A 13,445-nucleotide genomic window follows, 5' to 3' on the forward strand; every position below is an offset into this window, starting at 1 on the left:
CTGCGAAAGCTTAGCAGAATTGTTTTAGATTCAGGTGCTGCTTTGCGGGTTTGTTGGAGAAGAGATGTTATACACATTCCATGGTTGTGGATGCTTTAAGGTCTCCCCAATGAGCACCGGCTATGGGTGCCAAGCAGATAGAGCTGATGGGGTTCAAAAATAACTCCGCAGGCTTTCTAAGGCTTTCTGACCTGTAAAATAAACTGCGAGTGATGGGTAGAAGCACACCGACATTTTAAGGGCTGTTACTCCGTAGGCTAACATGGGCTAACATGGGCTAGGTAGACCTCTCAACTACATGAATCAGTGGCAAGTCATTCTACCGAAGAGAATTTCAGGCCAAGTTGAAATTCCCACTCCAATCACGTTCATTAAAGGTTAGTGTCTCGTACTGAAAAGAAAAGCAATGTAAAATACGGCTTAAATTTCGGATTACAGCAAACCTTCCCGTTAGAGTGTGCTCGAAATATTTGACAAGTGAAAGGAATGCAATGCATGGTGATACAAGACCTGGACTACCATTCCAAACTATAAATGGGGAGAAATCGATGCACAGAAAATCGAATGCTCCCTCTTCTCAAGGTTTGGATACCAGTGGACTTACTACCCCTCATCATGTTCTATAGTGGTAGGCGGGCCCCTTCATTCTTGCTATGTTCGATTCTGCTTACGATATAAAGCTCTTCTAGTGCAGCGATCTGGAACCGAGCATGGTGCCTACAAGATAGGCCAGGTTGAGAACTCAACGTTATGCGGTTACAAGAGCAAAGATCGAATGCCTTTCAGTTTGGATGCGGGTATATTCGCTGTAAGCAATAGAGCTGACTTGGCTTCCTGTGTATGCTGACTTGGTGGGTTCGGAACAGGTGTCGGGATCTATACACACGGAGACTCTGGAGATGGAGGTCACTCTGGAAGTGTATAAAATGAGCTTGGGTATCTTGAACGGATACCCCAACCAGGATTTCAAAGTCGATCTGGATCTAAATATGGTGAAGGGAAGGATTGAGATACGATTGACTGCCTTTGATGAATTGTGGCTTGATATCGATACAAAAGTCTTCCAGGTGGCCGAGAATGGCTCCGGGCAGTTCATAGAATACAGGAAGGCTCATCTCATTCAAGAAATGCCGGGTATTAGGTGCAAACCTTGGGTTTCCAATGGTGTCAATATTTAGCAATAGGGGGCGAAACAAGGCACAGTGAGCTTTCACAGGATCATCAACCAAATTACGATCAATTAAGTAATGGGTAACGCTACTCGTCGGTCGTAAACGATGCCATGAATATTGTACATAAATACAGTCGAATACTCCGTTGTTCGGAGCGATAACCATCCATACGATACCTAATGCTTTTCTTTTTCTTTTCGAAAAACATATTTTGCTAACGAGACTAGACAGCACCCAGGCGTCGGCACTTCCTCAACCATTGCGCGCGAGTTTCAGCCCCTGGCCATCATCTATCTCATCTTTTGCCCACGACTATCTCCAGGCACGCCACATCACCCGTTTTTTAGCCGATCCAGCATGTTAGAGTTTGGAATCCGCATATGCAGTTTCATCTTGAGCATACAGCTGAAGAACTACTAAATAATTGGTCCGATGCGCGCATTGTGTCAGTAGCTCCTGCAGCTGCAGGTTAGATGCAGTTCCATGTCGTACTCAGAGCCGGCCACGGAGCAGAAGTATCCCGATATGATGTCTGCATCTTATGTAGCTATTTTGGTAGAATATCTACGGAGTACAACATAGCTAATGTAATATTCAGGTCAGTTTTGGAGACGCCATAATGTCTCACCTCCAATGAAGTTTCTTTTTAATTCTAGATACATATCGCGCATAAAAGCCCACTTATGCACCTGGTTAGGCAGGTAGATAATTATTATAAACCATATAGTAAGAGGTCAATGACCACGAGGTCGCAGGTGGCTTTGACACTGAAAAGGACCATGCATAACCAATTGTATCGTATGCCTTCGAGGTATTCAGGTAGTTCCGGTAGATATGCAAAATTTTGCAAATATTCGCTTTTTCTTCACCTTTGGAACGCATCGGTCATGCTAGAAATAGCAGATTTGGTGGGTTTCGATTGGGGGATATTGCACCGAAGTGAGTCGTAGTAGTGGTGGGGCTAGACGATCTCCGCAAACAATATTCCTATGGTGGAGATATGATGGAGACCAAATGAAGTGTACCCACTTGTATGGAGCTTGTCATGCATTAATATCGCGATAGCGCCTGTTTAGCCTAGTTCCTTCTGCATCTACGGGGTATTTTAGTATCCCGCGTCTGATTTAAGTTTCGGCTTGTATCTAGACCTCGTGGGCCCAGCTGATGCCGATCTCCACAGCCTCAGCCAGCCATCGCCTTACGAAGATGTCCCGCTCTATGTATACAACATAGTCAATGCGCGAGTAAAACGACCAAGTATAACCTTATTTTCGTAGACCGCCATTTCTAATTAGACACCTCAGTTTCTCCGCTCTATCTAAACGAAGTTATACGCCTTGCTATGGCAAATATATGCGTGGGTCGAAGGATTTTTCTATTTCTGTGCAGTCTATTATCTAGGATAAGACGTAACGTGGGGTATAATGCGTCTTCTCGGGGATTGCTCAGCCCGACTAGTCTTAGAGTACATCGACTATCGCTTCAAGTTACGTTATGGTATGTAGGCGACTTTTGTGAAACGGGAATTGATAATGATATTAATATGTATGAGGACACTAACACTGCATGATTGATACTACATTCACCTGATTTTATGTAGAGTGGAAACACTAGAGGTCGTGGACAGAGCCTGATAAATGGAGATAAATAGAACCACAACTCCGTTAAACTGCTAGAATGGCCTTTCACATTTTGGCCCTTCACATTCTTTGATAGAGAGACAATCCGAAACTAGCTGCTACAAGCTTCCTTGATCATAAGTCTCATATCCAGCATGACGATCCAGGAGTTTTCCAATATTTCTAGTCTGACTACGAAGGTAGTGGCATCAATTGATGCGTACAAAGGAGCCAAGACCGAAAAAGCTCGGCGTGATGCCCTTGAGAATGCTACGAGTCTCGTAAGAGCTCTGGAAAATCCCGCAGATGCAATTTACAAGTTATTCGCTTCGGTATGGCCCAATTTCCTGGCAATTTAGCTACTCTAGTACTGATGTTTGGAGTCAAAAGCCTGTTGTTCTCATGGCCGTTAAGACTGCCAATGACCTAGGTATCTTCAGTCTTTTAGCTCAAACGACTTCTTTTGCCACATGTGGAGAACTGGCTACGCGGAAGAACGCGGACATTCAGCTCGTTGGTAGGTATTATCCATATACTCAACCACTTGATTGCACACGTTGACCGCGTTTTGGTAGAACGTATCATGCGTGTTCTTGTTTGCAATGGTTTCGCTAGTGAACTGGGTCCCGGTCAATATGAGCCTACTGACTTGTCAAGGCAAATGACGGAGAGGAAAACGATTGGGACAATGGACTCACTGTAAGTATATGGCTTAGTTGTTCAACTCCCGCAACTACTGGCCATTTCCGATCTAACAATCAATCTAGTTTCGTCGACTTCTTACCCATCATTCAGAAAACGCCGGAATTCTTTCAGAAGTCTGACTACAGAAATCCTGGAGACCCCAAGGATGGGCCTTTCCAGCATGCCTATAACACAACTGGTTCCTGCTGGGACTGGTTAGCTAAGAACCCAGAGGCACTAGACCGCTTTAACACTTTCATGGAGGGCTCCCGAGACGAGATCCCTCACTGGGCTCACTGGTTTCCCGTTCAGGAGCAGTTACTAGATGGAGCGTTGGATAACCATCCTCTGCTTGTTGATGTTGGCGGGAATCGTGGTCATGAGCTCGTCGGATTCAAGGAAAAATTTCCCTTGGAGGCTGGAAAGCTTGTACTTGAGGATTTGCCTTCAGTTATCGAGGATATTCAAAACCTCGACAGCGATATTCTGAGAGTCAAACATGACTTTTTCAAACCTCAGCCAGTCGAAGGTTTGTTATGCTCCTATTTATTTCCCCCATTATCTAACAGATATTATAGGTGCTCGTGCATACTACTTCAAGCACATTTTGCACGACTGGTCCGATGATAACTGCAGGGTAATTTTGAAACACACTGCTGCTGCTATGGAGAGGGGATATTCCAAAATCTTGATCGAGGATTACGTCGTCCCTGACCAAAATGCCGGGGTAAAGGAGACCTTGATCGATATGGTTGTCATGGTATGGTGTCCAGGAATTGAGCGGACTCGCCAACGATGGACAGAGCTTCTAGAGTCCGTCGGATTAAGAATCAGGAACTTCTGGCTGCCAGATGGGTACAACAAAGGAATTATCGAAGCCGAATTAGAGGAGATAGTTAGCTGAGAAGTCTGTTGAGGCCGGAGGTCGGAGGCCTCAGGTATCAGTCAGAAGTCTGTGCATACCGTAAAACTTAGGGGTCTAATCAATGGTGTTCAAGACTCTGTATTTCTATATCTACTCTCCTAACAATTTACAGTTATGGACCTCCGATTACATAGCTTAAATTACAAATTATGTAGAGTTAATAAATCCTCCGGTATACCGATGTCATTACGCCGACATCAGAAACAATGAACACAGTATTTATAATTTGCACCGATGCGCAACGGGGGCGACGATCTCGTTTGACAAAGTTTGTCAGCCGTAAGATCAGGTCTTGTGGGTAAAAATATCAACCAGAGAGCAGCAGACACAGCTGAACAGGTGAACAGGAGAAGATCGCGAGATTGGCATCCTTGGGGGTCCTTGCCACTCGTTCAACCCACCAAAAACAGCTGGAAAGCCGCAACCGTCAGCGTTATGGACACTGAAATCACCAACTACTTGAACCCCAAAGGCCACTCATCCCAGGAGCTGTGTATTTGTCAAGGTCATGTGCATGGTATACCTCTTGACACCCCAGGTGTACCAGCGGAACTCATTTCACAAAGGAAATGCAAACTTCATGTCTATCTGATGCTTATCTACTCAAGGTCCTGATATATAAAATGTGCTTTGCATATGTTCAGATATCCGAAATCAAGAATAATTTTAAAGCACGAGGCTAACAATGTTCACACGAATGGACTGCACCCTCTATAATAACTTGTTGCTGTGCAGAAGCCCCCTCGGGTTTCCAAAACCCAGTGAGCTTCAGCCCAGCCTTGTTCAGCAGAGTCTCCCACTCATTCTTGGTTCGTTCCGCCGCCGAGAAAGCAGTCATCATAGTCATATCACCAATCGCAGCCATCCATGGAATATTAGTCTCCGGCATAGCCTTCTCATGAATCAAGACCAAAGAATCCGGACCCATTGCTTCACGAATCCTCGATAGGATTTCCACGGCCTGCTTGTCCGGCCAGTCGTGGAGCACAGTGCGGAGGTAGTAGGCCTTTGCGTTTTTGACAGGCTGCTCATCAAAGAAATTATGAACTTGGATCTCGACTTCACAGGGAATATCCGCGGTCTCAGTCACATGCGATAAATCCTGGAGAACAAGCCTTCCCTGCAAGCCAGGGAACCTCTCGCGGAAGGCCTGGAGATCTTTACCGCGACCGCCTCCGACATCCACGAGAAGAACCTCGGCAGGGTTCTGCACCTGTAGCTTCTCCTCAACTGGGAAGAAATCCAGCCAACTCTTCTCGTCGCGACGATAGGGTGAGGCCATGACTGTGTCGAAGGCGTCCTGGTAATATGAATTCGACGCCATGTAAACAAAATATCCACGCTTGGACCCGAGTGCGAAATTGAATGGTGAGTCGTCAATATCATCTGGATTTTTCCATCCTTTCTGCTTGAAATACTCGGGAAGCTGGGCAACAAAAAGGAATAGGTGAGTGCTGGATATGTTAGTTGTATGTTGACACTCAACACATAGACAAGAATACTTACAAAAATATCACTGCTGCAGACATCCAAGACGTCGAAACATAGGCTGCTGCAAATGGCGTGGATGAGAAGGTATCAGAGGTATCTTGCTTGAGAATATCCAATGGTACAAGTGACCTCATGATTCTTCCTATTTCTCGTCAATACCAGACTAGAATTTGAGTAGAGGGTAGGGACATATATTACCAACTAGCTTTGGATCTGCTTTGACATCTTCAGAAAGCTGGCCCACGCGCACTTTGCCATCTTCGCTTTCAGAGGTACGCTTGGCGATTGCATCGAAGAGCTTAAGATCTACAGCGAGACGAACTGTGATGGCTTGGTGGCACTTGAAGTTCATTAGCCTAGGCCCCATCCGAGGAATCAATTCTGGGGAGTTTCAAAGTTACAGTATAAAGAAGCCTGAGTGTCTTGTCCAGAGGTGATTCACATTGACTCTTCAATCGATCGCAAGCTTGAAAAAGTTGGGCTCGCTGCTGCGGGTCCACAGCTTCGAGGTTGCCAGAAGAAATAACCGAGTCAATAGACTCAATAAGCCGAGAAATGTCCATAGTCAAAATTTGGATGTAAGATGTTGGTAATTATAGTAAAACTCGAGAGCCGCACTCGTGTGATTGTCAAGGGGAGCTTGTCCTAAATGAGGCAATCGACAAAAGGTTTGGAAGGGAAGGTCGTAGAAAGGATCAGGTCAAATGAAGTGAGGAATTATCTGTCTAATGCGACAATTGCCACGTATCTCAAGTGCCTTTGGAGCAAGCGAAAACATGTGATTAAATAGAAAAAGGCCTTGTTTGGAAACATGGGATTTAAACCTTGGAAGGATAGCCTGGGAAGAAGCGGAGGCATCTACGGGGGGAGGGATCATCCCAGACCTATGATAGATCATTGAAGTGTTGTATGTACATGCGTACTCCCCATATTTTATTAAATGCTGTAAATATAGGTGATTGGATTGCCTTCCCATTGGAGCCGAGGGCCCAACTGAACCCACATCTAAAAAGCGCAATCTTGCCGTGGACATGTGGCGAGGAATTCGATCAATCCACTGCTGAATACGCTGCTGTGGGAGCTCATTCCATGAAGTTTCCCGTGCTCTCTCTGCTAATTGAGTTTTCGAGCTGCAACTAAATCTGCAGGTCTGTGGCCAGGCTTTCCCAGTACCTGTATTTATATATACAATTGCAGACAGACTACATAAATGGAGCAGATACCTGTCATTACCTAGGTAGTAATTCAGAATATTCCCCCGTATTATTTAGAACTTTTCACCCTAATGTCTTTTGAATGTCTAGCCAGGTATTACATATTACATATTCCAAGGTTCAAGTTTTGTTGCACTGTTCTATATTAAGCATTAGGATATAGAATCAACAAGCATGGATGCATTAGTCATGTACAATTGCATGCATAGGTAGTTTTTCTCTTCATGACTCAGGACCAAGATGAGATACATTCCCCAACTAGCTTTCGCACTTTAGAATGTTATATGTATGCAATTAAAAAGTCGGTGGGACTTACGGAGTAGTGGCTGGCTGAATGCATAGGCTACTGCAATGCTAACTGTGTGAGGCTGCAGGTGTATATTGCATAAGGATCCACTTGTGTGCAGGATCGGTCATACATATGCACCTAAGTGTACAGACCACAATCGCTACTAATAGGCTAAGAGAGGTTAGATCTTGCATATATACTCCGCCCGTATTTTACATATTCTAGATACACGTCGACTTGGCAGCAGTCAGATATTCAATCCTAGAGTGAGACCTAGGTACGGTGAATGACTGCGTCAATGGTTATTTATAGACTATTAGGTGTCTAGGGGTTGTAGTCACCTCTTCCCCTCACGATGCCCCTCGAGCAGCATAGGTTGTCCAGGGTATTTTCCTCCGCTTAAAGTTCCCGTTTCATCACTGGTACTCAGGGCAAACATCCAACCAATCTCAGATTTCCAGGGATTGCTTCAAAATGTCTTTCAAGTCGGAAGAGACAATTTCAAAATATCGACATTTTGAATTCAACGGGCCCTATATTATTTATGGACTTGTTATCTTTGCTCTATGCTACTGGTGGAAATCTACCGAACTGAAGAATCCATCTGGCCTGCCAATTATCGGCAGAAGATGGTATGAGCTGGGCAATGGCAAAGCCAGCCAGCGGTTCCGGGATGACTGCCTTGGCATTGTCAGGTCCTGCCTGGAGAAGGTCAGTGATGTTCTAATTCTGATTTATTGCCCTTATCTAATTCTTGATTTGCTTTTGAGCAGTACGGAGATGCTTTCTATCTCTATACCGATTCTAGGTATCGCTTGATCCTTTCTCACAAGTATGTCGATATGATCCGCAATGAAAAGCGCCTAGATTTTATCACGGCGCTCGCAGATGTAAGGAAAGGACACTCCTGAGGAAAGCAAAGGCTGACAAGGAAATAGAAACTCGACAGTGGTGTGCATGGCTTTGAGCCAATGGCATCAATGACAAGCGACAAAAAGATTTTACACGCTGTAACGAAGCATTCACTTAATCGCTATTTGGGTGAGCCATTTCCCACGCTTTCTTTCACGTGTGATGCCTAGAATTGCCCCCAGAAAAGCTATCTAACCTTATAAAAGGGACCTTTGTTGAGCCACTTAACGAGGAATCTGACTATGCACTTCGTGAGGTCTGGACTGATAAACCTGGTACCACTCCATAGCCATGTTGAATCTATGAGATTGGAGCTGACATTCCACCAGAGCCCCAGGAGGTTATGTTGAAAGACTCCGTCTGGAAAATGTTTGCACAGATAATGTCTAGGATGTTTATCAATGACAAAGACTTTTATCGAAACCCGGAATGGGTAAATGCGAGCTCGGAGTATGTCGAACTGTCAGCTTTGGCCGGATATGAACTTCGAGCCTTCCCAAAATGGGCAAAACGCTTCGTGGCACCCTTTCTTCCGAATTGTCGGAAGCTTCAGTCCCTTTTCGAACATATCAACAGTCTCCTGAAACCTTTAAAGGAAAAGCTAGACGGGCAAATTCTGGAAACTGACCCTAAGAACCCGCTAAGTTTCTTACATCAAAAGCTTGATGGTCAATTAGATGAGCTTGCGTCTATGTTAATTGCCCTCTGCTTAGTGTCATATGATGGAGGAGCCGAATTATTCACGCATGTTCTTCACTCAGTGTTTGGGAACGATCAACTAATAAGTGACCTCCGTTCTGAGATTGTGAACGTGGTTGGGAAGGAGGGTTTCAACAGGAATACCTTGCAAAATCTAGTGCTCATGGACAGTGTCCTGAAGGAGGCGCAGCGTATGCATCCCGAGTCCGTTCGTAAGTCTCGCTCACCTACACTCCAGAAAACTCCCCTTGACTCTTAATATTAGTTCTGATGCAACGGATCGCTTTGGAGAAAGTCGTGTTACCCGATGGACTCATTATACCGAAAGGAACTTCAATAATGGTCTCTGGCTGCCATATGATCGACGCATCCGTTTGGCCTGGAGGTGACAAGTTTGATGGCTACCGGTTTTTCAATCTACGCCAGAAAACGGATTCTTCTGCAAGCCAGGCATCATACAATTTTACATCAACATCTCCAGAACATTTCAGCTTCGGCCATGGATCTCAAGCATGCCCTGGGAGATTCTTTGCGTCGTATATGCAGAAGATACTTCTCTGCCACGTGCTCATGAAGTACGATGTTTTGGTCACGATTCCGGAGGAGGGCGCATGGTTTCAACGTGGGGTGACTCACGTGGCCCATCCAGGACTGAAGGCGCATGTCAGGCGAAGGAATGAGGAGATCCAATTGTGAAAAAAAGGGTAATGGGAAAAGTGTTAAATCTCTGTCATCTCTGTCACATGATCCCATCTCATGTAGTTAGCTCTGTACTTTCTTCCATCCCATAGTTGACAACTATCAACACATTCAATACACAATACATTTGTACAACCTTTATGATCGCATCTACTCTATAGATTCAAAGTCTTCGACGACCTCGTTGCTTGATTTCCCTAGCATAGTTATCTGGTTATTTCGGCTTAAATTGATATGCCATGCAATCTTTTCCGCTTTCTGCTACTGTTCTGCCACAAGTTGATATAAAATGCTATGGATGCCTGGATGCCTTAGGCACCAACCCCTTGTTTGGAAGATAGTTTGTGTGGGCGCTCGCTCCATTCTCTTCCCAATACAACTCTCTCCCTCTGCTTCTTACATCGTAGAGCCCAACATAAAATACCATTTTCTCTTGTTTTCCATGGATGTGTCTAAGTCCCCACAGTCTGCTGTCACATTTACTGTCCACTGTCCATATGCTTGTCCACATTATCCAATGACCTATACCCTAACATACTCCAGTTATTGGAGCCTATGATATATTATCTATTATCAACAAGCGAAACACCAAGGACTTGACCAGCCTCCTAACATTTGAACTGATTTATTTTGAACAGCCTACTGACACGCCTCAGTGCCTCAACCTGAACCGTTCGGCTTAACCTCCACTTCTCGCAACCATTTATCCATTGTCTCTTCCATCAAGCCCTTGGTCAAAACCACCTATGAATGGTTAGCAAGTCGATCAAGGGTCCATGGGTGTACAGGTAAAGGGGTAAAGGACGCGAGACTCACCAGTTCTTCTGACTCTATAAGCGTGTCATGATCTGCGTCTTCTACAATGCCCCACTCGACATACTCTGGTCCAACCATTTCGTCCCAGCCGCCAGCATCAAAAGATTCACGCGGGACATGAAGCCAGTCATAGCTAATTTTCATCTTTGTGCCCGGTCCTTCTCTCTTCAAAACATCCATTGCTTCGAGAACCATGGCTGCCATCCTGTCATGGTCGCCATGCCCAGCCCAGATAACAAATATCCGCGGTCGGTTTGCACTTCCCGATGTCTTGAAGGGACGAGGCGTATATTTCATTTTCGCATAGTAAGCTGCGACTCGATGCTTCTTCCGGAAAGCGGGAATCTCCACGTCCGGTTTGCCCTCACGACGAATTGGGGGGAATACGCCCATCATTTCAAACAGCTCGACGGTTGCCTCCGGGATCGTAGGGGGTGGCCGAGGCAATGCCAAGTCCAGCATGATTATCCCCAGAACTTGCTTTCCCTGTTCGTGAAGCTGGTATGCGGTCTCATATGCAGTGGCTGTTCCCATTGACCAGCCGCATAGTATATATGGCCCTTGAGGATCAATGCTGCGAATGGTGTTTGCGTAGATGACGGCAGTTTCTTCTATCGTCCAAGAGGATTCTGATTTGGTCATGAGGAATGGAGAGCCAAAGCTGTAGACTGCGCGGTCATTGGCAAACTTGGGCAGTGTTCTGTACACGAAGGCATTCCCGGAGCCTGGAGGGGTCAGGAAGAGGGAGGGAACGCCGGATCTAGGGGTCCCCTGGAGCAGGACTGAAAAGCATACATTGCTAGGTGCATCTTCCATGGCAGGTGTGAAATTGAGAAAGTCTGGGGTGTCTGAAATTGAACTGATCTGTTGGCAGATGGCACTGACTGTTGCCTGGGTGAAGAACAGAGATGACGGTAATGATACTCCTGTTTCTATCTTGACGCGCTTGAGAATTGCGATAGACAAGATTGAATCAACTCCCAGCTCAATCATTCGAATAGAGAGGTCAATTGGATGTCCTTTCTCTTTTTCAATGGCCATGCACAATGATTGCATCACTTGAGGTCCTGAAATGGGCCCATCGATACGGTGATTGTCCTGCGTATGATGGCGCTCCCGGTATATCCTGACTAGAGCTTCTAGTTTGGTCTTCTCAACCTTTCCTGCCATGTTCCTCGGGTATATTTCGTGTCCTAGTGACTGCACCGGTATCACGTCTGCCGGCACATAAAGTTTTCCCATCCGCGCCAAAACGGTGTCTTTAATTGCATTTGCCGTGTAGCCATCGACTTCCTGGTTCACAACGGCAATAGGAACTTCACCGGCAACATTGTCCGGTGTGCGTACAACCTGAGGTTGAAGAGCGTTGATTTCGGGGATTTGACCTAGAACCGCCTCGATGGCTGATGGTTCAATGTTCTCGCCTCCGCGGATGATGGTGTCTTTGTACCTGCCAATCAGGTAGAGACGATTGTCGGCACCAATGAAGGCTTTATCGCCTGTGCGGAACCAAGGACGGCCATCCTCTCCGTTGTAGAAATTGGCATCGGCTCCTCCGATATATCCCTTGATCAGACTTGGACCTGAGAAGTGCATCTCGCCAGCCTCTCCAGCCCCAGTTGGCACCTTGCTGTCCTTGGCGTATAGACGGACAGTCATGCCAGGGAGTGGCGTGCCGATAGAAACATCTCTGTCTTTGACAATACCACTGATTTGGCTGACGACGCCAGAAGAGACAAGGATGCCCTCGGTCATACCGTACAGATTTTCCACCCCGACGCACCTAAGGTATTGAGGGCGATCCTGATGACCTCTTCGCTTGGGGGAGAACCTCCCATTACAATCCGCCGAAGGGAACTCAGCTTCCCGGATGCAAGCGATATATTGCTTAGAGCATGCAGCATGGTTGGCACCAATCCAGCGTGGCTCACGCCCTCCTCCCGGATAGCCTTTATCACAGCCTCTGGAACGAATCTTGGTCCTGGGAGCACAACTGTGCCTGCGTTAAGGAAGCCGGATATGATACAAAGCCAACCAAACCCGTGGTTATTTGGCATTGTAAATAATACCCGATCCCCAGGCAGCATAGGAACACTGCTTTGGCGCCACCACAAGGCGGCCGCAAAGCCGTACGCTGATGGCATAATGCAACCTTTTGGGAGAGATGTCGTTCCACTGGTGAAGAAGATCGTTCGATCAGAATGTTCTGAGTGGTGATCTCTGCATAGGCTTTGCTGGAAATCTGGAGCTGGATTCTGCATCAACTCCTTAAAAGGTGTCCACTCATCCATCTCCCCTTCGACCAATATCCGAATGCAGTTCAGCTCGGACGTCAACTCTTCAATACGCGCACACATATCAGACGTTCCGGCAATGATGCCCGAAAAGTGTGATTGACATCCTTTGATCGCCGTCTGCAGCATGTGTCGCATCTCTCTGGCATTGCCCAGACCCGTGGGGTTGATTGGGATGTAGGCGCATCCGATTTGGTACGCAGCCCAAGTGGCAATGACATATTCGGCGGTATTTGGCATAAACATAATCAATGGGTCTCCTCCTTCAGACCTCGACTTTGTAAACCAATGACAAATCGCTGGATAGCACGATCGAGGTCCCGGTAGGTCCATCGTAGATAGTCCGCTTCACGCTTAGCGTTGCCGATGGGCAGGCTCGGGATTCCGTAGAGAGTAGAGGCTTGCTGTGTACTGACGAGGGCGACGGCATCCGGGTATTTCACGACGTTCCGATAAAACACCTCGTGGAGGGTTGTGTCGGAGTCTGGAAGGGGGGGGTCCATGCAGTTCGCTGGGGGGGCATCATAGTGGATGATTTATTTCACTGTTGACAATTGACAATTTGTGGGGAAACACAACCAAAGGAAATTATGACCCCAGGAGCAGGAGAAAACAGAAGTAATTAAATACG

General features: G+C 46.3%; 5 protein-coding genes across 5 annotated transcripts; 3 read left to right on the plus strand and 2 right to left on the minus strand.

Moving 5' to 3' along the window:
• Nucleotides 1-615: 615 nt before the first annotated feature.
• Nucleotides 616-1,178, plus strand: N7519_000875 (uncharacterized protein; the record flags this gene model as incomplete). The annotated part of the gene is made up of 3 exons (XM_057287653.1): nt 616-628; nt 690-808; nt 867-1,178. The coding sequence occupies 3 exons, from the start codon at nt 616-618 to the stop codon at nt 1,176-1,178; spliced, it is 444 nt and encodes a 147-aa protein (XP_057153736.1).
• Nucleotides 1,179-2,946: 1,768 nt separating this feature from the next.
• Nucleotides 2,947-4,379, plus strand: N7519_000876 (uncharacterized protein; the record flags this gene model as incomplete). The annotated part of the gene is made up of 5 exons (XM_057287654.1): nt 2,947-3,123; nt 3,182-3,308; nt 3,367-3,490; nt 3,559-4,004; nt 4,054-4,379. The coding sequence occupies 5 exons, from the start codon at nt 2,947-2,949 to the stop codon at nt 4,377-4,379; spliced, it is 1,200 nt and encodes a 399-aa protein (XP_057153737.1).
• A 700-nt stretch (nt 4,380-5,079) lies between these two features.
• Nucleotides 5,080-6,454, minus strand: N7519_000877 (uncharacterized protein; the record flags this gene model as incomplete). Its single annotated transcript, XM_057287655.1, has 4 exons — nt 5,080-5,854; nt 5,907-6,033; nt 6,090-6,231; nt 6,293-6,454. The coding sequence occupies 4 exons, from the start codon at nt 6,452-6,454 to the stop codon at nt 5,080-5,082; spliced, it is 1,206 nt and encodes a 401-aa protein (XP_057153738.1).
• A 1,414-nt stretch (nt 6,455-7,868) lies between these two features.
• On the plus strand, nt 7,869-9,701 carry N7519_000878 (cytochrome P450; the record flags this gene model as incomplete). The annotated part of the gene is made up of 6 exons (XM_057287656.1): nt 7,869-8,105; nt 8,228-8,284; nt 8,333-8,435; nt 8,513-8,581; nt 8,636-9,217; nt 9,271-9,701. The coding sequence occupies 6 exons, from the start codon at nt 7,869-7,871 to the stop codon at nt 9,699-9,701; spliced, it is 1,479 nt and encodes a 492-aa protein (XP_057153739.1).
• A 663-nt stretch (nt 9,702-10,364) lies between these two features.
• On the minus strand, nt 10,365-13,317 carry N7519_000879 (uncharacterized protein; the record flags this gene model as incomplete). The annotated part of the gene is made up of 4 exons (XM_057287657.1): nt 10,365-10,448; nt 10,521-12,407; nt 12,452-13,071; nt 13,101-13,317. The coding sequence occupies 4 exons, from the start codon at nt 13,315-13,317 to the stop codon at nt 10,365-10,367; spliced, it is 2,808 nt and encodes a 935-aa protein (XP_057153740.1).
• Between the last annotated feature and the right edge of the window lie 128 nt (nt 13,318-13,445).

This window comes from Penicillium mononematosum, assembly GCF_028829835.1.
Source record: "Penicillium mononematosum strain IBT 11891 chromosome Unknown utg000001l:1.0-4488741.0:1.0-4491989.0, whole genome shotgun sequence".
NCBI classification, from domain to species: Eukaryota; Fungi; Ascomycota; class Eurotiomycetes; order Eurotiales; family Aspergillaceae; genus Penicillium; species Penicillium mononematosum.